Here is a 24229-nt window from a genome sequence, read left to right on the forward strand (position 1 = left end):
ATTTTCAGAATGATTCAAACCGCTGTTTTCTTTCGTGCGTAAAGGCTCTCCAACCATTTTTTTTTTCATGATTCATAAATACTTTCCTAACCCTACATAATCTACAATATTTTTTTATCTACCAAAGGGAGATGAAACGGAGTCGAATATGCATATATTTACATGGCTTTCTATCATTAATCCCTAATATTCTGAACCTTTTCTCTTGATATATTCTATTGAGTCTGTCGAAAAAGATCAAACTAAAAGGTACACCGTATTTAAAGGGATGTCTTAAGATCAATGTTCTGAAAACCCTACTGAATGAAAACTTCACAAGAAAATTTGTTGGCCAGAAAGTGGGAGGGTTTTCAGCAGTTGAATGACATGTATTCAGCCTGGTCAAGGGAACCACGCCTGCAAAGCCCGTTACGCACCTTCATCAGGTAAGTCTGAATACCAACTACTGAGAAGTGCATAGGAAAGGCGTGAGTAAAAAAAAGCATCATTTCCTAAATGGGAATAGGGCCAGTAGTGTGTAGCATGCTATTGCTATAAAGTACCTGGCGAAACCCACGCCACGGCTGGTCCCGATGGCGTCGCGGAGGATGCGTGTGGAGATGACTTGGCCGAAGGACTTGAGCATGCTCTCCAGTTCCTGCTCATCCATGGACACAGGCAGGTTGGAGATGTACAGGTTGGTGGGGTCCTGCTCCTGTTGCTGCATAAGAGAAACACACATAAATCAGACTCGCGTAATCACAAACAAAGAGGGTTTACATTCACTGTTAAAAATGTAGTTGACATTTTTGTGATGTAATGGTTATGAAAGATATAGGATATAACAAGTTCATACAGTATGCATTGACAATGGTTTTTTGACTGAATGTGGGTTGTATGTGAGTGCTTTTCACCTCTTAAAAACACATACAACTGCTGGAAAATGTATGCGTTATAATGGAGGAAAAGTATGTAGAAATGTGGAATGACTGAGAAACAGCCCAAAGCAGAAGAATGAATAAAAGGAAGAGGAATGCGAGACGATTCTGATTCCAGGGCTCAAAAGTGAAACCTTGTGTGACTGTGTAGAAACAGGCAGGAAACCAGGCGTGAAGTTAAGAGTTCACACAGCAACAGGAGCTTGGCAACCAGGCAAGTAGGGGCTGGGCCAAAGAGAGGGAGGAGGGGGGGCGGAAGAGGGAGCTTCAACAAACATAGGGGAGAGGAGAAAGGGAAGGAGCACTCAGGAGGAAGGAAAGACGAAGGGGGAGGAGTGGATGATGGGGAAGAGAAGTGTGTTTGTTCATAGGAGTTGTGCTTCCATCACGGGTTGAACTCCCTCCCATGGGAGTCCTCCCTTTTTTCTCCATCTCATTCATTAGTCTCTCTCTCTCCTGATACAGTCTATCCCACAGTCTCTTTCGCTATCACAAATCGTTTTTATGCAACGTTTGAGAGACCACAAGGGAAGAACAACTTGTTATGAAATGTGATAGTGAATACCAAGTTACCAGGTCCATGCCCCAGGTAGGGAGTAATAGAGAGGATATGGGCTTATTTTTTAGATATAGTGTTTAAAGCTAGCGTTTCAGTCAAGTCAAGTCTAAATTCTAGTTTCACGCACCATCGTCATCACCAGTCAAAAACACCACCCACACCAGTGACACCAAACTTTATGACTACACTACATACCACTGTTCACTCCATCTCCCTCCAAATATACAGGTTCAAGCAACAGACCTGTAATTCCACACTTATCTCTGTTGAACCATAAGCAAAGAGTCAGCTTGATACCAAGTCAGACAGGAGAGTGGTAGGACACAGGGAGCTGCCTACTGGAGCTTCAATATGCATCCCAAATGGCACCCTATTCCCTATATAGTGCACTACTTTTGACCAGGGCCCTGGCACTATATAGGGAATTAGGGTGCCATTTGGGATGAACACTCAGTTTTCACAGGGGATTGAGCAGGAGTTGAGCTAGGTGACGATGTCACTCTGTTGATCTGACAATAAGGAATTCCTGGGTGGATTCATGGCACTGAAGCGTGTCAAGCCTTACGGGGAAAAAATACATTTTAAATACAGTACCAGTCAAATGTTTGGACACACATACTCATTCAAGGGATTTTCCTTATTTTGACTATTTTCTACATTGTAGAATAATAGTGAAGACATCAAAACAATGAAATAACACATATGTAGTAGCCAAAAGTGTTAAACAAATCAAAATATATTTTTTATTATTACATGTTTTAAATTGTATTATTTCACCTTTATTTAACCAGGTAAGCTAGTTGAGAACAAGGTCTCATTTACAACTGCGACCTGGCCAAGATAAAGCAAAGCAGTGCGACACAAACAACAACACAGAGTTACACATGGAATAAACAGGCGTACAGTCAATAACACAATAGAAAAAAAGAAAGTCTATATACAGCGTGTGCAAATGGCGTGATGAGGTAAGGCAATAAATAGGTCATAGTAGCGAAGTAATTATATTTCAGCAGATTAACAATGGAGTGATAAATGAGCAGATGATGATGTGCAAGTAGAGATACTGGTGTGCAAAAGAGCAGAAAAGTATATAAAAACAATATGGGGATGAGGTAGGTAGATTGGGTGGGCAATTTACAGATGGACTATGTACAGCTGCAGCGATCGGTTAGCTGCTCTTGAGTTTCTTCAAAGTAGCCAACCTTTGCCTTGATGACAGCTTTGCACTCGCTTGGCATTCGCTCAACCAGCTTCACCTGGAATGCATTTCAATTAACAGGTGTTCCTTGTTTTCTTTCCTTAATGCGTCTGAGCCAATCAGTTGTGTTGTGACAAGGTAAGGGTGGTATACAGAAGATAGTCCTATTTGGTAAAAGACCAATTCCATATTATGGCAAGAACAGCTCAAATAAGCAAAGAGAAACGACAGTCCATCATTACTTTAAGACATGAAGGCCAGTCAGTATTGAACATTTCAAGAACTTTGAAAGTTTCTTCAAGTGCAGTTGCAAAAACCATCAAACGCTATGATGAAACTGTCTCTCATGAGGACCGCCACAGGAAAGGAAGACCCAGAGTTACCTCTGCTGCAGAGGATAAGTTCATTAGAGTTAACTGTCTCTCATGAGGACCGCCACAGGAAAGGAAGACCCAGAGTTACCTCTGCTGCAGAGGATAAGTTCATTAGAGTTAACTGTCTCTCATGAGGACCGCCACAGGAAAGGAAGACCCAGAGTTACCTCTGCTGCAGAGGATAAGTTCATTAGAGTTACCTCTGCTGTAGAGGATAAGTTCATTAGAGTTACCTCTGCTGTAGAGGATAAGTTCATTAGAGTTACCTCTGCTGTAGAGGATAAGTTCATTAGAGTTACCTCTGCTGTAGAGGATAAGTTCATTAGAGTTACCTCTGCTGCAGAGGATAAGTTCATTAGAGTTACCTCTGCTGCAGAGGATAAGTTCATTAGAGTTACCTCTGCTGTAGAGGATAAGTTCATTAGAGTTACCTCTGCTGCAGAGGATAAGTTCATTAGAGTTACCTCTGCTGCAGAGGATAAGTTCATTAGAGTTACCTCTGCTGTAGAGGATAAGTTCATTAGAGTTACCTCTGCTGTAGAGGATAAGTTCATTAGAGTTACCTCTGCTGTAGAGGATAAGTTCATTAGAGTTACCTCTGCTGTAGAGGATAAGTTCATTAGAGTTACCTCTGCTGTAGAGGATAAGTTCATTAGAGTTACCTCTGCTGTAGAGGATAAGTTCATTAGAGTTACCTCTGCTGTAGAGGATAAGTTCATTAGAGTTACTAGCCTCAGAAATTGCAGCCCAAATAAATAAAGTAACAGACACATCTCAACATCAACTGTTCAGAGGAGACTGCATAACTCAAGCTTTCATGGTCAAATTGCTGGGAGAAAAAAACACTACTAAAGGACACCAATAATAAGAAGAGACTTGCTTGGGCCAAAAAACACAAGCAATGGACATTAGACCGGTGAAAATCTGTCCTTTGGTCTGGATTTCTCTTGCCTTTTGGTAGGCAGATTTCTTTTGCCTTTTTTCTTTTGGTAGACCGTCATTGTAAATAAGAATTTGTTCTTAACTGACTTGCCTAGTTAAATAAAGGTTAAATCGAATTTTAAAAATGATGTATCTTTTAATATAGAACATATGGATAATTCAAAAAATCTAATTTTCAATAAATCTGTTTTTACACAGAGGCTTGCTAAAGTGCCACAATTCAGCATTTTGACAGTTCGTACACATTTTAAGGCATTACATGCTTACATGCTTAATATGCAAATGTGTCTACATGTATTTTAAAAACTTTTTACGTGACATTAAACATATTGGAATGTAGTTTTTTTCCCTTCGTCTGGGAACACACAGCAGCCTGAAACATGTCTCATTGGCACTCTGATTAGCCTGGCCTCCCACGTGATTTAGCTCCTTAACCAGGATTCAACGTGTCAAGAGGGAAACTTCTGGGATTTAAACCACATGGGTGGTTAAGGAGACACTTCCTCGTTATGCAACTTAGTGGCACTGTGAGCAGTCGTATAGATATGACTGACTGAGGCAACCTTCTGTGATAAAGGATCAGAACAGAACAAGGCTTTGTTTGACCCTTTGTTTTGAACTCAATTTGTCCATCTAATCCTGTTCTGCATGCGGGGCCAACATTTCTTAAAAGGCTCCTCTGACGCAGATACTCAAATGATGTTGGGACCACACCCAACCCCAAATTAAATTGAATCTCTTCATTGCTCCCTCTCATGCTCTCTCTTTCTCTCTCTCCCCTGGTAACACACAACCCTTGAATATCTCAGTAATGTACTGGCACTACCCAGAGATAGTCAGACGTATATCATAAGATATTTTGTTCCCTTTTTTTTTTTTTTTTAATGTATGACCATAACTACAACGACATTTTCAGCAACGGTTACAGAAGCATTTAACCTGCTATGACTGCGATGTGTTTTTTTAATCAACCTTGGTTGAATGCACTGACTGTAAGTTGCTAAGGACAAGACTGCCAGCTAAATGACCAAAATGTAAAATGTAAAAATAAAAACTTGCAAAGAACACTGGGTAATATGTCACTGGGTAATTACTGTAATATGTTGTAATTGTAATTGGTACTGTAAATTAGACTACAGTAACTGACTTGATACTAGAAATTACATTACGGTAACATTTTTGGAACTGTAAAAAGGATTAGAGTATCTGTACTGTAAAATAAATTACAGTAACTTACTGGCAAATTACTACCAGTAAGTTACTGTACATTTTACAATAAATGTTTTACAGTGCAGGTCCTGGTCAAGACAGTCTGTCAAGGTGTTGTTCTTGTGTGTGCGTATGTCTATGTACCAGGCAGGTGGTGTGTGAGGCTCTCGGAAGTAAAGAGCAGTCTATTTCTATCCCTTTCCATTGTTTCCCTGTCCGTAGCCAGCCAGCCCATAGCCACAGACACTCCTCTGTAGAGACGACTGACTGGCTGGGAGTTATGATAACGCTCAGCATGGCCCACACTTTCAAAGAACCAACACAATGGAAACATGACAACAACATGACCCACATTCAGTGGAAGTACAGGGAAAGAACCTAACCTAATGCCATAGTATTTGATTTCAGTTTCTGATTTAAAAAAAACACAGTTTTAAATCAGGAATGCACAAATCCTGTTGTCGCCAGTGCCCTAGAGTTATACCTGGATAACCTGATGACCTAAGCCCAGATCAGAAGGCCAGGCCATGATGCAGAAAAGCTCACCATAGCTCACTGGTCCAAATTGTCTTTTAATAGGGCACTCTCCTCTGTTTTGTCCACTACCAACTCCTCAGTTATACTGTTTGGGTAAATTAGGCCCTTGTGTTCTAATACATATTATATTGTATTTGGATACAATATCTGGGTAGCAGGAGTGATTTGGTGGACCCTGATGTTCAGTTGCAATGGATCGTGCTGACCGTGCTGCTGCTCCAGTTTAAACTGTTCTGCCTTATTATTATTCGACCATGCTGGTCATTTATGAACATTTGAACATCTTGGCCATGTTCTGTTATAATCTCCACCCGGCACAGCCAGAAGAGGACTGGCCACCCCACATAGCCTGGTTCCTCTCTAGGTTTCTTCCTAGGTTTTGGCCTTTCTAGGGAGTTTTTCCAAGCCACCGTGCTTCTACACCTGCATTGCTTGCTGTTTGGGGTTTTAGGCTGGGTTTCTGTACAGCACTTTGAGATATCAGCTGATGTACGAAGGGCTATATAAATAAATTTTATTTGATTTGATCGTCTGTTTTAATTCTGAAGTGAGTGAATTCATTCCAGCTGTAGTAGTGAAGTGACTTGGGCCCCGTTGTTTGGGTGTGGACTGAGAGCAGGGTTGGAGTGGAGTGAATGAAGCCATATAGCGAATGCCCCGTGCCCAGACACTAACCCATGCAGGCACAGGGCAGCTCATTGTCCCCGGCCCATTGACGGCGGGTGCGGTGGCACACTCCCCAGGGCCCTCTCAATGGGGGGCCTGAGAGGCATAGAGGGATCAGCTTAATGGGCCGACAACAGCCCCTTTGACTACAGACACCCACACAAAGAGCTCATAACAAGGCCCACAGCAGGGGCCGCTTAGCAGGACACGCATGCAGCCAGACAGACAAAAGAGGAGGGAGAGAAAGGGATGGGTGGGTGGGGCAGGTAAAGGAGGAAGAGAGAGGAGTAAGGAGAGAGGGATAGATGGGCGGGGTAGTGAAGAGGTTGAGGAAAAGGAGGTTGAGATACTAAAAGAAGGAAGAGGAGAGAGAAGGAGGGAGAAGGATAGGTGAGAGAGGGAGAGGAAGGGTATGGGAGATGAAAAGGGGCAGAGGGAGATGGGAGAATAGAGGTGAAGAGGAGGAGAGACGACCAGTTCCATGTCATCTGATAGACTGCCTGTCTAATCCTGTGACCTCTTCACCCTCCCTCTCTGCCTGCCAGTCAACTGCCAGCTAACGAAGGTAAACACATCTCTCCATAACCTATGGCAGTTTGTCTTGAGACAGAGCGAAGAGGGCACTTACTGCCAATCAGGCCATAACAACATACAGTAAAAGAGCTCATATTTGATACCACTGAGAATGTGGGAGGGAGTGTGTTTGCATATACACTGCGTTATAGGAATGTCGATGCTTTTTGTTGTTCAATATAGACACCAACTTGGCTGGACTGGCTGTCAATTCACCATCAAATCAAAGGAGATCCATCATCCAGTCTGAGATAAATTCTTTGAAAGTTGAGTTTCTTGGAACATTTGGCAATAAAATAAAGAAAGTGAGGCAGGAAGGAGTCTCGCAGAATTGTAAAGAGTCACATTCAAGTAGATGTGATTGAACTCACAATACAAAATAATATAATAATAGATCGGGTGTTACTGTGAATATGAAGAGTGTGTGGAGTTGACTTAAATGAGAGTCTTACCTTGGCCATCTGAGCCTGGACCCCACTGGACTTCAGGGCGCTCACTGCTTTCTGGGCCGCTGCCGGACTGTCGAAGTCCACGAAGCCATAGCCTACACAACACATTTCCTTACAGTCATGAAGGTGTACATCGTTTTCATGATTGATGAGTGAAGTTGGCATTCAAAACGGTTGTTAGATGAACTACAGGTGCTTGAAGTCCAAAGGCATTCCGTGAAATTACAAGAGCTTGGTGCAGGCCACTAAAGCCCACCAGTCCCAGTATGACATATTTATGGCCTTCTACTGCTGTTGTTATTTGTCCTACTGACCGTGTGCTTCCACAACATGTCTAACCAACGCCACTCTGTGGATGTGGCTTCATGAACTTATACAGTGTAGCAATAGACCTGTAACCAGACTAATACTAAAAAAATATTTCATATAGCCTAATACAGTCTAATATTGTACAATGCCGCTGTGATCAAGTTTTGAAGTCCATAAGTCCATGATCTTTTTTAAGGAGACAACGCAACACTATGATCTTTCCAGGTTAAATGTCAGTTGCATCTGTGTCATGAACCAAAGAACCTGTTGAACTCTGAACTCTCACCTTTGCACTTGTTGGTGGTTTTGTCCAGGATTGCCTTCGTGGACACAATCTTCCCATATCTTCAAAACACAAAAACATGACATCAGACCATGTGCGGAGGAGGTGACTATCGGACATTTCGTGGAAGCTCTCAAACATTTAGACACAAACACTTCCTTCGGCTGAGTAATCACGCACACACATACATGCACGCACACACCCATTCCCAAGGCTGTGGTTAAGGTGTAAACCTGAACCATACACGCTCTTCGACTCAATTGTGCTTCTTTAGTGTGATCACTACTGGTGCAGAAACACACTCGTCTGTTATCTCACCCTTCCTCCTCTTTGTCTGTGGGGTTGAGAGGTGGAGTGTTGATGGAGGGGGTGTACAGTAACTGTGTTCCCTGGTGTTGTTTTCAGCTGGCAGGAGAAAGAGCCCCAGGGCCAAAAACAATTTGTTCTGGGCTTGTCTTTATCCCTGCCTGTTCGCTCTGATTCCTCAAAATACACACACACAGGTGCTTTTAGCAATGCAGTTGCTTTCAAGTGTACTGGGTTGCACAAAAACAGTCAGTGGGAAACCAGGAGTTAAGTACAATTCCATTTCAACGTACTGTGGAGCTGGGCAGAACGGTTGGTCCTTATTATATATACAGTGGGGCAAAAAAGTATTTAGTCAGCCACCAATTGTGCAAGTTCTTCCACTTAAAAAGATGAGAGAGGCCTGTAATTTACATCATAGGTACACTTCAACTATGACAGACAAAATGAGAAAAAAAAAACAGAAAATCACATTGTAGGATTTTTAATGAATTTATTTGCAAATTATGGTGGAAAATAAGTATTTGGTCACCTACAAACAAGCAAGATTTCTGGCTCTCACAGACCTGTAACTTCTTCTTTAAGAGGCTCCTCTGTCCTCCACTCGTTACCTGTATTAAGGGCACCTGTTTGAACTTGTTATCAGTACAAAAGACACCTGTCCACAACCTCAAACAGTCACACTCCAAACTCCACTATGGCCAAGACCAAAGAGCTGTCAAAGGACACCAGAAACAAAATTGTAGACCTGCACCAGGCTGGGAAGACTGAATCTGCAATAGGTAAACAGCTTGGTTTGAAGAAATCAACTGTGGGAGCAATTATTAGGAAATGGAAGACATACAAGACCACTGATGATCTCCCTTGATCTGGGAGATCTAGTAGAGTTGTAGTATGCGGAGTAACTTTAAAGCACAATGGTATACATGGTACAAGAAATAAAATTAATGTCAGCAGTGGGATTAGAACCCATGCCTCCAGGGGAGACTTCGACCTGAACGCAGCGCCTTAGACTGCTTGGCCATCCTGACTTCTGCTAGGGAGAGAGAGAGGCCCTGCCCTCCACTGTCTCTGTGTAATGCAGTCAGCAAGGGGGGCTGGTGTTCTATTGGCTGACCCTGACAGAGCACCAGGGCTGAGTGTACACTGTAACCTGATCTATCTCTCTCTCTTCTCTCTTCTCACTCTCTCCTGCTCCACTAAAGCCTGGCTGTTAGCATTAACATCCACACATGGAGTAAGATTGTTGCCCCTAAGCACTGACACAGAGGCAGATTTTCTTTCATTCCTCTGTTGGTTAAGGTAAGGATTGGGAGTTGAAGTAATCTGATCCTAGATTTGTGAATAGGGAGCAATTTTTACCTTCAGCCATATGTCCACAACCATACAAAAACACCCAATACCGATTTCTTGGTGAACAGACAGCTGTAGGATCTTAATTTGAGCCAGTTTGTTACAGCAATCCTGCAATGGACATTTTTGTAGGGGTTGATATATTTTTGGTAAGGAAAAATCAAGTACACTACAAGTTTTAAATGTCCTGCATTGCAGGAAAGTTAACCTGCAACAGGGTGATCAAATTAAGATCCTACATCTATCTGTAGGCTCTCCACCATATGAGTGTGGATAAGCCAGTGGAGGACAGTTCAAGGTGTGCAATATGCTATTATTTCCAGATCCTATTCCCATAGGGCAGCGCTCAATTTGCCCAGCGTCTTCTGGGTTAGGGGAGAATTTGACCGGGGTAGGCCGTCATTGTAAAATAAGATTTGTCTAGTTAAATAAGGGTTAAATAAATATTGTATATATATTTATCTTTTTACACCCTACTGTATACTGTACGTGACAGGCAGCATGGCTCAACTGTTGATAGGAAAGCTATATGTTGATCAAACACATAGCCAATACTGCAAGTAAAGAAAATCCTATTACTATTAATTATATTGCATGGTTAAAGGCTCTGATTTTTTGGGGATACATTAATTCCATTCCTCCTTTGATATCCTCATATTACAGTGCCTTGCGAAAGTATTCGGCCCCCTTGAACTTTGCGACCTTTTGCCACATTTCAGGCTTCAAACATAAAGATATAAAACTGTATTTTTTTGTGAAGAATCAACAACAAGTGGGACACAATCATGAAGTGGAACGACATTTATTGGATATTTCAAACTTTTTTAACAAATCAAAAACTGAAAAATTGGGCGTGCAAAATTATTCAGCCCCCTTAAGTTAATACTTTGTAGCGCCACCTTTTGCTGCGATTACAGCTGTAAGTCGCTTGGGGTATGTCTCTATCAGTTTTGCACATCGAGAGACTGACATTTTTCCCATTCCTCCTTGCAAAACAGCTTGAGCTCAGTGAGGTTGGATGGAGAGCATTTGTGAACAGCAGTTTTCAGTTCTTTCCACAGATTCTCGATTGGATTCAGGTCTGGACTTTGACTTGGCCATTCTAACACCTGGATATGTTTATTTTTGAACCATTCCATTGTAGATTTTGCTTTATGTTTTGGATCATTGTCTTGTTGGAAGACAAATCTCCGTCCCAGTCTCAGGTCTTTTGCAGACTCCATCAGGTTTTCTTCCAGAATGGTCCTGTATTTGGCTCCATCCATCTTCCCATCAATTTTAACCATCTTCCCTGTCCCTGCTGAAGAAAAGCAGGCCCAAACCATGATGCTGCCACCACCATGTTTGACAGTGGGGATGGTGTGTTCAGCTGTGTTGCTTTTACGCCAAACATAACGTTTTGCATTGTTGCCAAAAAGTTCAATTTTGGTTTCATCTGACCGGAGCACCTTCTTCCACATGTTTGGTGTGTCTCCCAGGTGGCTTGTGGCAAACTTTAAACGACACTTTTTATGGATATCTTTAAGAAATGGCTTTCTTCTTGCCACTCTTCCATAAAGGCCAGATTTGTGCAATATACGACTGATTGTTGTCCTATGGACAGAGTCTCCCACCTCAGCTGTAGATCTCTGCAGTTCATCCAGAGTGATCATGGGCCTCTTGGCTGCATCTCTGATCAGTCTTCTCCTTGTATGAGCTGAAAGTTTAGAGGGACGGCAGGTCTTGGTAGATTTGCAGTGGTCTGATACTCCTTCCATTTCAATATTATCGCTTGCACAGTGCTCCTTGGGATGTTTAAAGCTTGGGAAATCTTTTTGTATCCAAATCCGGCTTTAAACTTCTTCACAACAGTATCTCGGACATGCCTGGTGTGTTTCTTGTTCTTCAAGATGCTCTCTGCGCTTTTAACGGACCTCTGAGACTATCACAGTGCAGGTGCATTTATACGGAGACTTGATTACACACAGGTGGATTGTATTTATCAGCATTAGTCATTTAGGTCAACATTGGATCATTCAGAGATCCTCACTGAACTTCTGGAGAGAGTTTGATGCACTGAAAGTAAAGGGGCTGAATAATTTTGCACGCCGAATTTTTCAGTTTTTGATTTGTTAAAAAAGTTTGAAATATCCAATAAATGTCGTTCCACTTCATGATTGTGTCCCACTTGTTGTTGATTCTTCACAAAAAAATACAGTTTTATATCTTTATGTTTGCAGCCTGAAATGTGGCAAAAGGTCGCAAAGTTCAAGGGGGCCGAATACTTTCGCAAGGCACTGTACATGAATGTACTTGGAGTGCCTCATCCCATACACTGCTGCAATAAGCACGTATCAAACTGTAAAACAAACATAACTGACATTTGAATTAGAGAATTACAAGAGTGTTATATAAAGAGACAGTTTGTGTGTGTGAGAGAGAGAGAAATGGCTTGTGTTGTTGTTGACAAAGTCAGACCTTCTATCGAACAGTTCAAAGGTTGTGAGGTGGTAACTCTCTGACCTTCCTCCTACCTCCACTTCATCAACAGTTGTTGTAAAGGGTGTGAGTAGTTGGTAGGGAGGGGACGATAGGGGGGAAGAAAGTCTTAGACGTCAACTCTGACCCACTTACAGGCCTGTGGCATTCTTTTCCCAGCATGCCATGGTATTCTTTTCCAAGTCAATTATGTTTCCCCTCACTGGATGGCCTTCTCCTCAGTCAACCCCCCCCCACTGCACCCACCCGCCCACCCCCACAAACATCCCATTCTCCAACCCATATTACACAAATCCACCCATCCCTCTCCGACTTGATGTCAATCTCCAGTCTTTCCCTGTTAAGTCCCTGATTCTGTTTTAAATAGCAGTACAAAAAGTCTTAATCATTTCTAGGTCACTCACTGTGCACTTATCCAAACAATGAGATCAGGATGCATCCAAACTGGTCCCTACTAACAGAGGATGTGTCTACATCCAAATGATCTCTTCTTCCAAAGTGTGCACTTGTCTACTTCCATTCAATCATTTGAAAGGAAATATGGTGGAAACTCTCACTAGCCCATGCCTCCACCAATACAACGCTTTTATGATAAAATATAAATAATTGGCATGCACCCAGTGTGTGTCCACATTGTTGTTTCTGTGTCCCAGTCTCCCATGCCTGACCCCCTACCTCCTGTAAACCCCAGTCCATTAGCCCCCACTACTTCCTCAGAAGGTATGGGATAATAGTAGAATGGAGTGGTTTGCTGGTGCTTGGGCTGGATGTTATGGTGTGTGCATCCATTATGCATGCCCTTGATGCTTCTGGCCGTGGTTCCTAATGTATCCATCTTTCCTGATTGTTCATTCAACACATTCATCTCCAGGCTTTCTGAATGTAACAGTCTTTCAAAAAAACAATGATAATTTATTTTACCCCTTTTTCTCCCCAATTGGTAGTTAGTCTTGTCTCATCACTGCAACTCCCGTACAGACTCGGGAGAGAAGAAGATCCAAAACACAACCCAACCAAGCCGCACTGCTTCTTGTCACAATACCCACTTAACCCGGAAGCCAGCAGCACCAATGCGTCGGAGGAAACACCATGCACCTGGCGACCGTGTCAGCGTGCACTGCGCCTGGGTTGCCAAAGGAGTCGCTAGTGTGCTATTTTTTCCCAGTCTCTGTTTTTTCCTAGCCCTCCTGGTTTTGACCCTTGCCTGTCCTGACGCCGAATCCGCCTGCCTGACCACTCTGCCTGATCTGACCTCGAGCCTGCCTATCCCCTTGTACCGTTTGGACTCGGACCAGATCACTCAAATCCTGCCTGTCCTGACCTCGAGCCAGCCTATCCCCTGGTACTGTCTGACCTGGTTTATGAACTCTCGCCAGTCCCCGACCTGCCTTTTTCCTACCCCTTTTGGTGTAATAAATATCATAGCTCAACCATCTGCCTCCTGTGTCTGCATTTGGGTCTCGCCTTGTGCCCTTATAGCACTATATAGGGCAGGCCTGGCATTACGTGATTTTAGGGGCAAGGCCATTTGGCCTTCAAGAGGTGCCCAATTTGCCAAGGCCACCTGCTAGAGGAGGCCATTAACCAAAATAGCCAATTAAATGTATTTGAAAAACTTAAAAACACTAGCTATTCTGTTAAGAAAAACACAAGTGTATGTAAATTTAGATAAATAATTAGCCTACATGTCAAAGTCTAGGATTGGCTACAGTCTGTCTTATCCAGACCAATGCTGACGGAAGGAAGGCACCAGAAAATGTAGCCAAACTTTAATGCGACTTTTAATTACACACAAATACATATATGTGACTAGTTTCAGGAAACTAGTCGTATGTCGCAAGTCACAACTTCACAGGAGAGGCATTTTATAATAAAATAAAAAAGTGTTTGTTTGGCAGAAATGCCTTTTGGAACATTTGAACTTTCATGTGCCTTAATAACAAACTTGTACACAAACTGTAAATACCAATAAAGTTGTTAAATTACAAACCTAGTTGGTTTAGCCACAAAAAAAAGAGACAGGAACCTTCCCGCTAGCCATGATTGGCTGAGATAATGAATAGATTGGACATGCCGAGAGATGAGTTTCGGATTGGTCTGCCGTGTAGCATCTTCTGACTAAAATGAGCTGCTCGTTATGTGTAGATAATCCTTTCTACTGCAGTTTTTTTCGGGCGACGGTGGCATCCGTGACGAGAGGGAGAAAGAGCTGATTCTTATGGCATTGTCAGTATGAACCAGAGTGACTTGACACAACAGGCCAAGCAAGCTGTACAAACAAAATGGAAACGACACAGGATGTCTTATTTAATGAAAGGGGTTGTAGTCTGCCGTGAAGCGTTCATCCATGTATAAGAGTCTAGCTCCAGTTTCATATGTTATACTTGACTAATTTTAGCAGAAAGTTGTTTTCATTGCAAGCTAAAGCTAGCTAACTAGCTAACATTGAACCAATTTTGGTTAACTTTAGCTAGCTATGACAATCAGTTTGTATTACCTAGAACTCTATGGATTAGGATTATGGTTAATCTTTAGTTATATAGCTAAACAAAGACTCCACTTCGACACACACATGACACATCAAGTTAGCCAGGTGTGTCTGACGGAGATTACAGCCATCTATTGTATAATAATGCTAAAATATTTGTCTTTCAGCATCAGTAGAACACACCTAACTCTCCTCCACCAGTCATACAAGGAGAATGGTCTAATGCCTCCCATCAAAAAGAGAGCTGGCCCAAGCAAGCAAAGGTTGCACCTGAAGCATGAGGACTTGCAGCGAGTTGTGAACTTCATCAAAACTACACAGAGGATATTGTATTAATAGTATTACCAGGACGCCACGGAGGACACACAAACTTTGGTGGAAAGCTGCTGTCATGTGACAAAAGCAGCAATGTGGAATCGATGACACCACTTGGTAGGTAAAGCATAAACAACATGTTTTGATTATTTAATTTACCTCCAACATGATTGGCACTACTTTTATTGATCTCACATGTATTTCTTTTCCGAAGGTACGTGTAGTCGTGCTGTCTTCCTTCAGGAATCTGTGGAGAAAATTGCTGCCCCACATTTCAAGCACAAATGTTTATTTATCTTAATGTTCTTTTGTTGTTGTCTGCAGATGCACTATCCTTCTTGGGAAACATGTGGGGGCCTGAATTGTGATAACTGCAGTGACCAGAACAAGATTGTGTTGCTCCACCACAGTCTGGACCTTCACTTCCTGATCACAGGCCACATCAAGTTTGCCCCCGCTTCACAAAGACCAGTGTGAACACTTTGTCTGAGATTTCTGGTGTTGTGAAGGACAGCACTGTGATAGGGATCAACATCCCACAGCTGGTTGGACTGGAGGATGGTACGGTGCTGGTGGAAAGCTATGGCTGGCAACAACACCTGACTACGTACTTTAGGCCACTGCCACAGATCAAGCAGTATCAGCACTTCAGGCGAACATCATTTTCATTGCATTGGATGAGGTTATTCTTCTTATCTAAACTTGGGAGGATAATTGACGTTATGCAAGTTTGTAATGTTATCTCAATTTTTTGTGTTATTTCCTGTTTATTCCTGTTATTTCATAGTTTTGATGTCTACACTATTATTCGACAATGTAGAAAATTGTAAAATAAAGAAAAACCCTTGAATGAGTATGTGTTTTAAAACTTTTGACCGGTAGTGTATGTGGGAACTCCTTCAAGACTGTTGTAAAATAATTCCAGGTGAAGCTGGTTGAGAGAATGCCAAGAGTGTGCAAAGCTGTCATCAAGGCAAAGGGTAGCTACTTTGAATAATCTAAAATATATTTTGATTTGTTTAACCCTTTTTTGGTAACTACATGATTTCATATGTGTTATTTCATAGTTTTAATGTCTTCACTATTATTCTACAATGTAGAAAATAGCAAAAATAAAGAAACCCTTTGAATGAGTAGGTGTGTCCAAACTGTTGACTGGTACTGTATCTGATAAACTCCAGTCATGTATGACAAATATAATGTAGGATAATTCATATTAATGTCTAAAGGCTTGATTCTGTCATTCAGATAAGAGAGAAAGGCCAGTGTCTGTAGCGCACCACAACAATCAGCCACCTTGCCTCTGAACGGTGGCAGTCAGTTTACTATTTAACCAGAAACAAAATTGTTTAAAACCTGGACATTTTTTGGGGTCAATTTGAGGCATGCCGACCATAGGAATGTTAAGGGGATTATTTTCTGAACATTTCCTCATATACCATTGAAACAAGTAGGGTTATTTCTCTCATGTTCTCAACTTCATTTCATTGTTCAGCAGCCAAAATACACAATCCTAGTCATATTTACAACCCATGCAAGTTGTTGCTTCGTTAGATCTTCCCTCTTTATAAAGGATATTTTAATCTCTGTCATATGAAACCACTCGCATTTGCGTTGTGCTTTGTGGAACGGTGTTTTCCTGCGTTCCTTTCATTTTGGAACATTCAAGCTTAAAGCATACTGCCGTGTGCGTATTGCTGCACGTATAATGTGAAGAAATAGCCTAATACTTTATCAACATTTTAAGCTAAACGTTCTGATCTGTTATATCAGTCTCATTGCTTTTAAACATTTTTTTTAATGTACAGTGGATGTATTAATGTGGGATCTATTGTCCCACAACTGTCCCAGAGTCTGTTTCGAATACTTATTCCTCGGACAGAATGACCAGCTTGACCAATAGAATAGGTCAACGTTTGTACTATGGGGGATAGTAGATTGACTAAAGCTAGCTCCCTTTGCTGTTTGTTACTCATCTTGTTGGCTGAGGAAAAGTAAACGTGGACAGTTATTCTAACATCTTCAAAATGCGCCTTGGAATTCGATAAGAAGGACGCACGCCATTGCATCCCCGATGGGTTTGTTTTCACTAGTAAGTAGCCTACTTCAGGGCTGCGATGCCCGTGAGAAGGACCCAATCACGTAACGGGCATTGGCTAATAAGAATTGAGGTATCTGAGAGAGCCATGTGAGTGAGAGAGGGAATTTTAATTATTATATTCAGCCGAAGGGCACAACGGACACTTTGGCCGCAAGGCATGGATTTTTTTAGGGGGCATTACGGCCAGGGGGCAGTGACGGTCAAGGTAGTACATGCCGCTGGGAAATTAAAGGCCTGATATAGCAAATATGATGTCCTCTAACCTCTCTCCCACTCCACAGAAGCTTAAGTATATGTTTACAGAAATAAATAATTCCTGGAACACAATGATCAGCCCTGACTTGCATGAGCCAAACCAGTTCGTTATCTATCTGCAATACTCCACTGGTTTCTTCTACAGGAGAGTGTGACTGTTACACTACTGCTGGAGTGAGGAACTATAGGGAAACGCTTCTAGGATGAGAGAGAGAGAGAGAGAGAGAGAGAGAGAGAGAGAGAGAGAGAGAGAGAGAGAGAGAGAGAGAGAGAGAGAGAGAGAGAGAGAGAGAGAGAGAGAGAGAGAGAGAGAGAGAGAGAGAGAGAGAGAGAGAGAGAGAGAGAGAGAGAGAGAGAGAGAGAGAGAGAGAGAGAGAGAGAGAGAGAGAGAGCAGTATAAGTGTGTGTGTTGTTTGTAGGCGGTAACTTGTTGGGTGTGTGATCTAGTTTTCCTCTTCTCTCCTTCTCTCCTTCCCGTTAACCTCTATTTATTTTCTTCTCTGTTTCTATCTGTGTTTAATCCCCTGTTTTTTTCTTCACACACATTTCAAACGGACAGATACACACTTGCTAAAAACTGATTCAAATTCTTCATTTGGACTGGGGTGAATACAGTTTTTTTCCGGGGGCAGGGTTGGGGAGAAACTGATTACATGTAATCAGTTAAAAAAACAAACTAATCAGTTACGTTACCAGCAAATATATTGTAATCAGATTTGATATTTTTGAAAAAACAATATAATTACTTTTAAATTCAGAAAGGATGTACATTGACACCTTTCTGTTTTCTCAATGACATTCAATTCAAGTTTAAGTTTGTTCCACCTGAGCGAGTCTGACCACAAGTCAGAGACTACTATGATTACACAAAAATGCATTTGATGGATCCTTTTAGTCTTATTTTAATGCCTCTAAAGGGGAAAGTAATCCAAAAGTAACTGTAATCAGATTACGTTACTGAGTTTGGGTAATCCAAAAGTTATGTTACTGATTACAATTTCATAGGTAACTAGTAACGGATTACATTCAGAAAGTAACCTAGGTATCAATTCTATGAAACACCCACTTGATTACATTTGATGTTCATAGTGTCATTATGTAAATGATGTGATTCTAAAGAATAGGTTGTTATGAAGTTAACATCCATGCCCTTCCAACTCTGCCAAAGGCTGAGCAGCACCACCCAAACTGTAGCACTGCTGCTGACACAAGTCTTTTACTTTCAGCACTTATATTGTGAGTCTGTAATGTGCATTGTACCTGAAACAATTGACGGCCTTGGTCAGTGCATGCGTCAGGGGCAACCTTCGCCAAATGTGACATGGCAGCCCTGAGAGTAAGCAATATCCAGCCACAATCCTTGTTGCAACACGTGTAGGTTGTATCGCCAACCATAATGCAGCAAAGTCAACAAGTTCTGATCTGAGGGTAGGCTTACTGAATATGGAGGTAGCCTGATAGTAATAACTGTCGCCACTTTGTGGCAAAGCAGCACCTGTTGAAAAGCTCCAGGTAGAAGTCACCCGTGGACACAGATCTAGGATCAGCTTCCTGCTCCCATCCTAACCCTAACTACCATGATGAAAATACAAAAATGATCTTAGATGTGTCTAAGGGGCTATTTCACCATACTCCTAACCTAAATGTGTGTTTGTGTGTGGGTATATCAGGGGGTTAGGTACAGAAGAAGACACTTTTCCATTTTGTAAGGATTAATAAAGAACTCTTCTTCTACATCAGCGTCTAGGGCAGGGGTGTCAAACAAATTATATGGAGGGCCTGATGTCTGCTGGTTTTTGGTTTTTCCTTTCAATTAAGACCTAGACAATGAGGTGAGAGGAGTTCCTTACTAATAAGTGACTTTAATTCATCGATCAAGGGAGGAGTGAAACCCCGCATAAACTCAGCCCTCTGTGGAATGGGTCTGACAAATGTGGTCTAGGGGAAACTTCACCCTACCCGTGTAAACGAAGGCAGACAATGAGGAGGAGAAGAAGACTTACGGCTGGCATAGCTTGACCAGGTCCTGGTCTGTGGTCCCGGGGTGAAGACCACGGATGTACAGGTTAGTTTTACTCAGTTGTTCCCCTCCCCCGCCACTGTTGTTGCTGTTGGTGTTGGGACTGGGGGGTGCCATCTGGTGGCCGGAGGACACATAGGCCTGCTGGAAACAGAGAGAGACAATGATATAGGACACATACGCATGCTGAGAACACAGAGAGGGAGAGAGAGACGGTTATATAGGACAACATACGTATGCTGAAAACAAGAGAGAGTGAGAGGGAGAGAGAGACGGTTATAAGTCAGGGCTATTCAAATCCAAGCCTGGAGGTCAGAGGAACTACTGTTCTACCTGATAATTGCACCCACCTGGTGTCCCAGGTCTAAATCGACCCTTAATTAGAGGGGAAGAATGAGAATCAGCAATGGATTGGCTTTGAGGCCCAGGCACTAACGCTCCTCAGGTCTTCTGCTGGACCACAAAGATAATAAACAATTTAAAGTCGTGATTGTGGAATTGGAGAATCTAATAAAAGGGTGGGAGTGGGAGTTGGTAGATTCCTCTCTTTCTAGGTGGTTAAGAATATGTGTGGGTGTGTATTCAGTTCAGGTACTTTTTATTTACCCTTTTGGTAACTTTTACCCCTTTTTCTCCCCAATTTCGTGGTTACAATGGGTAGTTACAGGCTTGCCTCACCACTGCAACTCCCGTACGGACTCGGGAGAATCAAAGGTCGAGAGCCGTGCGTTCTCTGAAACACAACCCAACCATGCCGCACTGCTTCCTGTCACAACACCCACTTAACCCGAAAGCCAGCAGCACAAATGCGTTGGAGGAAACAAAGTGCACCTGGAGACATTGTCAGCGTGCACTGCGCCCGGCTCACCACAGGAGACGCTAGTGCGCGATGGGACAAGGACATCCCTGCTGGCGAAACCCTCACCTAAACCGGTCGAAGCTGGGCCAATTGTATACCGAACAGATCCTTGTCGCAACACGTGTAGGCTGTAAGGTTGTATCGCCAACCAGAATGCAGCATAGTCAGAATTTCGAACCCAGAATCTCTAGTGGCACAGCTAGTACTGAGATGCAGTGACAGACCACCGTGCCACTCGGGAGACCAGTTCAGGAACTTTATATTTTCATAAATTATTCATAGCATGCTTTTAATTGTTATAGCTGTTACCGTTCAAAAGGACGGTTTTTAACAAATACAAATGGTGGGTCAAGAGACAGGCAATTGTGTGAGAGCAGTGTAAAACGATAGAACACAGCCTTCATGTCAAAATTCACCAATACTGCATTCTGAAGTGAACGTGGGGCCTCTTTCTGCCTAGGGCATATTGGGAAAACGGGCCTCTTTCTGCTTACTCCATATTGGGCAACTGCTCCTTTTTTCTCTATCAATTTCCAAACCGCGGAAAATTCCTCGGCTTTGCACAGCGAAACCCAATGAGTCAAAGAACAACATACACCAATATTTGCTTAGTTTGATGGCGCTGAATTCTGTGACGTGTGTAAACACTTTCTATCTTTCGTTCTTCGTGAGAAGTCATGGGCTGTCTTTTCTCCCATACCACACTCTCTGTATAAAGGGAGTGCTTCAAAACACAACACAAACATCCGGTCGGGCCTATTCCACAACACCCACAGGTTCAACTCAGTTGTTTAGACATTTCCCTCTCATGCCTCCCTAAGACAATTGTGTCCTCAACAATACAGCATAGCTAACCTTTGCTCGACTCCCTAAAAAGGTGCCAAAATAGTAAACAATTAGAACTGTGAGGTCAGCTCAGTCCACAATAGGTCCAAGGTCCATACAGTCATGAGCACCGTGGTTACTTAAATATGTCACAGCAAAGGGGAAACGAGGAGACAGGAGAGCTCCCAGCGATGATTAACAAAACACTCTTTTGGGAAGAGTTTCCTGTCAGCTGAGCCTAGCACAGAAGAGCAGCCTTCTCTGACCCGCTATAACTGTTTATAACAAGCTGCTTAATGCAGCCTATAAACAACTCTCCCTATAGCACTTTAGCAGCATTCTGAGTGGTGCTAAAATAGCCTATGGGGAGGATCAGTTATTCAACACACTGAGTCACTACACACAAACTACAGCCACAATAACATCTGCTAACATCTGCTAAACATGTGTATGTGACAAATACAATTTGATTTGATTTGAAGAGCTCTTTCCCAATAGGCAAAGCATCACAGTTTCCCATGAATGAGTCTGGAATAGTTGGATTCAAGAGTAAATGTTTTAGCTTCACTTGAATCCACTATTTTTTATTTCACAACTGTTAAGTGAAATCGTTTTCTTATGGCAGTAATAATGGTTTGAGTAGCGTTGTTTTCTTTCATTAAGTTGGAGATTGACTGAAGTTGCTTCCCAGGAAAGAGAGCCGTTTCCAAAACAAGTATATTGACGCAATAATACAATTTTAGCACAACAACGTTACACGATGCTTTTAACAATCTCAAATAAACATTCCTTCAACAGTACATAAACACCAGTGGCTAGAGGCTGTGACCGTTTGTTATTGTGGAAGATTTAATGAGAGTGTGTGTGTGTGTGTGTGTGTGTGTGTGTGTGTGTGTGTGTGTGTGTGTGTGTGTGTGTGCTCATTCGTGTATGTGTATGTATCAACTCGTGTTTTAAAAATCTAATTTTATTGGTCACATACACATATTTTGAAGATGTTATCATGGGTGTAGCAAAATACATACAGTGTGTCCCTAGCTCCAACTACCTAAAAATACTAAGCAATACACACAAAGCCCTAAAAAATAAAATAATTAAGAAATATTACAACGAGCAATGTCAGAGTCCGGAATATACAGTAAATATGTATGGACATGATGGTGTGTCTATAGACATTAGTCTCCTATACACTACCAGTCAAAAGTCTTCGAACAACTACTCATTCAAGGGTTTTTCTTTATTTTTACTATTTTCTATGTTGTAGAATAATAGTGAAGACATCAAAACTATGAAATAACACATATGGAATAATGAAGTAACCAAAAAAGTGTTGAACAAATCAAAAAGCTTCAAAAAGCCACCTATTGCCTTGCTGACTGCTTTGCAAACTCTTGGCATTCTCTCAACCAGCTTCACCTGGAATGATTTTCCAACAGCCTTGAAGGAGTTCCCACATATGCTGAGCACTTGTTGGCTGCTTTTCCTTCACTCACCCCAAACCATATCAATTTGGTTGAGGTCGGGGGATTGTGGAGGCCAGGTCATTTGATGCAGCACTCCATCACTCTCCTTCTTAGTATAATAGCCCTTACACAGCCTGTAGGTGTGTTGGGTCATTGTCCTGTTGAAAAACAAAGCCCGTACAAGATGGGATGGCGTATCGCAGCTGAATGCTGTGGTAGCCGTGCTGGTTAAGTGTGCCAAGAATTATAAATAAATCACAGACAGTGTCACAGCAAAGCACCCCATACCATAACAACTCCTCCTCCATGCAGTTGGAACCAAGAATCTCCAATTTGGACTCCAGACCAAAGGACAAAATTCCACCGGTCTAGTCTCTTCTTCTTATTGGTGTCCTTTAGTAGTGGTTTCTTTGCAGCAATATAAAATATAAGTGCATTTGTTTAACACTTTTTTAGTTACTACATGTACTGTATATGTGTTATTTCCTAGTGTTGATGTCTTCACTATTATTCTACAATGTAGAAAATTGTAAGAATAAACACAAACCCTTGAATGAGTAGGTGTTCTAAAACTTTTGACCGGTAGTGTATATTCACAGTATATGAATACAAAATGTGGGTACAGCAGTAGTTATATAGGATGGGACTTGACTAGAAAACAGTATTTACTGTACATACATTGCTTTCAGAAAGATGTCAGCCTGCATTTAAAATGGATCAAATTTAGATGTTTTTCTGTCACTGGCCTACACAAAAGACCCCATAATGTCAAAGTGGAATTATGTTTTAAGACATTTTTGCTAATTCATAAATATTTTGAATCAATAAGTATTCAACCCTTTTATTTATGGCACGCCTAAATAAGTTCAGGAGTAAAATGTTAATTAACAAGTCGCAAAATAAGTTGCATGGACTCAATAATAATAGTGTTTATCATGATTTTGGATTAACTTTTTCATCGCTGTACCCCCCCCCCCCCCCCCCCCCAACATTGTAGTTACTCCAGAATACTAACTTAACTGACAGAGGGAAAAGAAGGAAGCTTGTACAGAATACAAATATTCTAAAACATGTATCCTGTTTGCAACAAGGCACTAAAGTAATTATGCAAATAATGTGGCAAAGCAATTCACTTTTTGTCCTGAATACAAAGTGTTATGTTTAAGGCAAACCCAATAAAACACATAGTGTACCACTCTCCATATTTTCAAGCATAGTGGTGGCTGCATCTTGGTATGGGTATGCTTGTAATCGTCAAGGACTGGGGAGTTTTTCAGGAAAAAAAATTATGGAATTGAGCTATGCACAGGCAAAATCCTAGAGGAAAACCTGGTTCACTATGCTTTTTACCAGACACTGGGATGTTAATTCACCTTTCAGCAGGTAAATAACCTCAAATACAAGGCCAAATCTACATGGGAGTTGCTTACCAAGAAGATAGTGAATGTTCCTGAGAGGCTGAGTTACAGTTTTGACTTAAATCTAATAGAAAATTAATGGCAAGACCTGAAAATCGTTGTTTAGCAATGATCAACAACCAATTTGAAAGAGCTTAAAACATCTCTAGGGTATGTGGGACGCTAGCGTCCCACCTGGCCAACATCCAGTGAGATTGCAGAGCGCCAAATTCAAATACAGAAATACTCATTATAAAAATTCAGAAAAGATACAACTATTTTACATAGGTTTAAAGATGAACTTCTTGTGAATCCAACCACGGTGTCCAATTGAAAAAATGCTTTACGGCAAA

At 41.8% G+C, this 24229-nt stretch overlaps 1 protein-coding gene across 2 annotated transcripts in view; it reads right to left on the reverse strand.

The window, feature by feature from the left end:
- LOC110494237 (RNA-binding motif, single-stranded-interacting protein 2) overlaps nt 1–24229 on the reverse strand; it is a 58896-nt gene that overhangs the window by 19415 nt on the left and 15252 nt on the right. Inside the window, exons 2-5 of one of the 2 annotated variants that reach the window (XM_021569145.3) lie at nt 19316–19476; nt 8020–8078; nt 7428–7519; nt 543–700 (exon numbers count right to left, since the gene is read on the reverse strand). In XM_021569145.3, coding sequence (XP_021424820.3) covers nt 543–700; nt 7428–7519; nt 8020–8078; nt 19316–19476 — 470 coding nt within the window. The remainder of the gene's footprint in view (nt 1–542; nt 701–7427; nt 7520–8019; nt 8079–19315; nt 19477–24229) is intronic. The other variant, XM_036950320.2, reaches the window with a different exon arrangement.

The sequence above is a fragment of the Oncorhynchus mykiss genome, chromosome 17 (assembly GCF_057628025.1).
Source record: "Oncorhynchus mykiss isolate SJ-2025 chromosome 17, ASM5762802v1, whole genome shotgun sequence".
NCBI classification, from domain to species: Eukaryota; Metazoa; Chordata; class Actinopteri; order Salmoniformes; family Salmonidae; genus Oncorhynchus; species Oncorhynchus mykiss.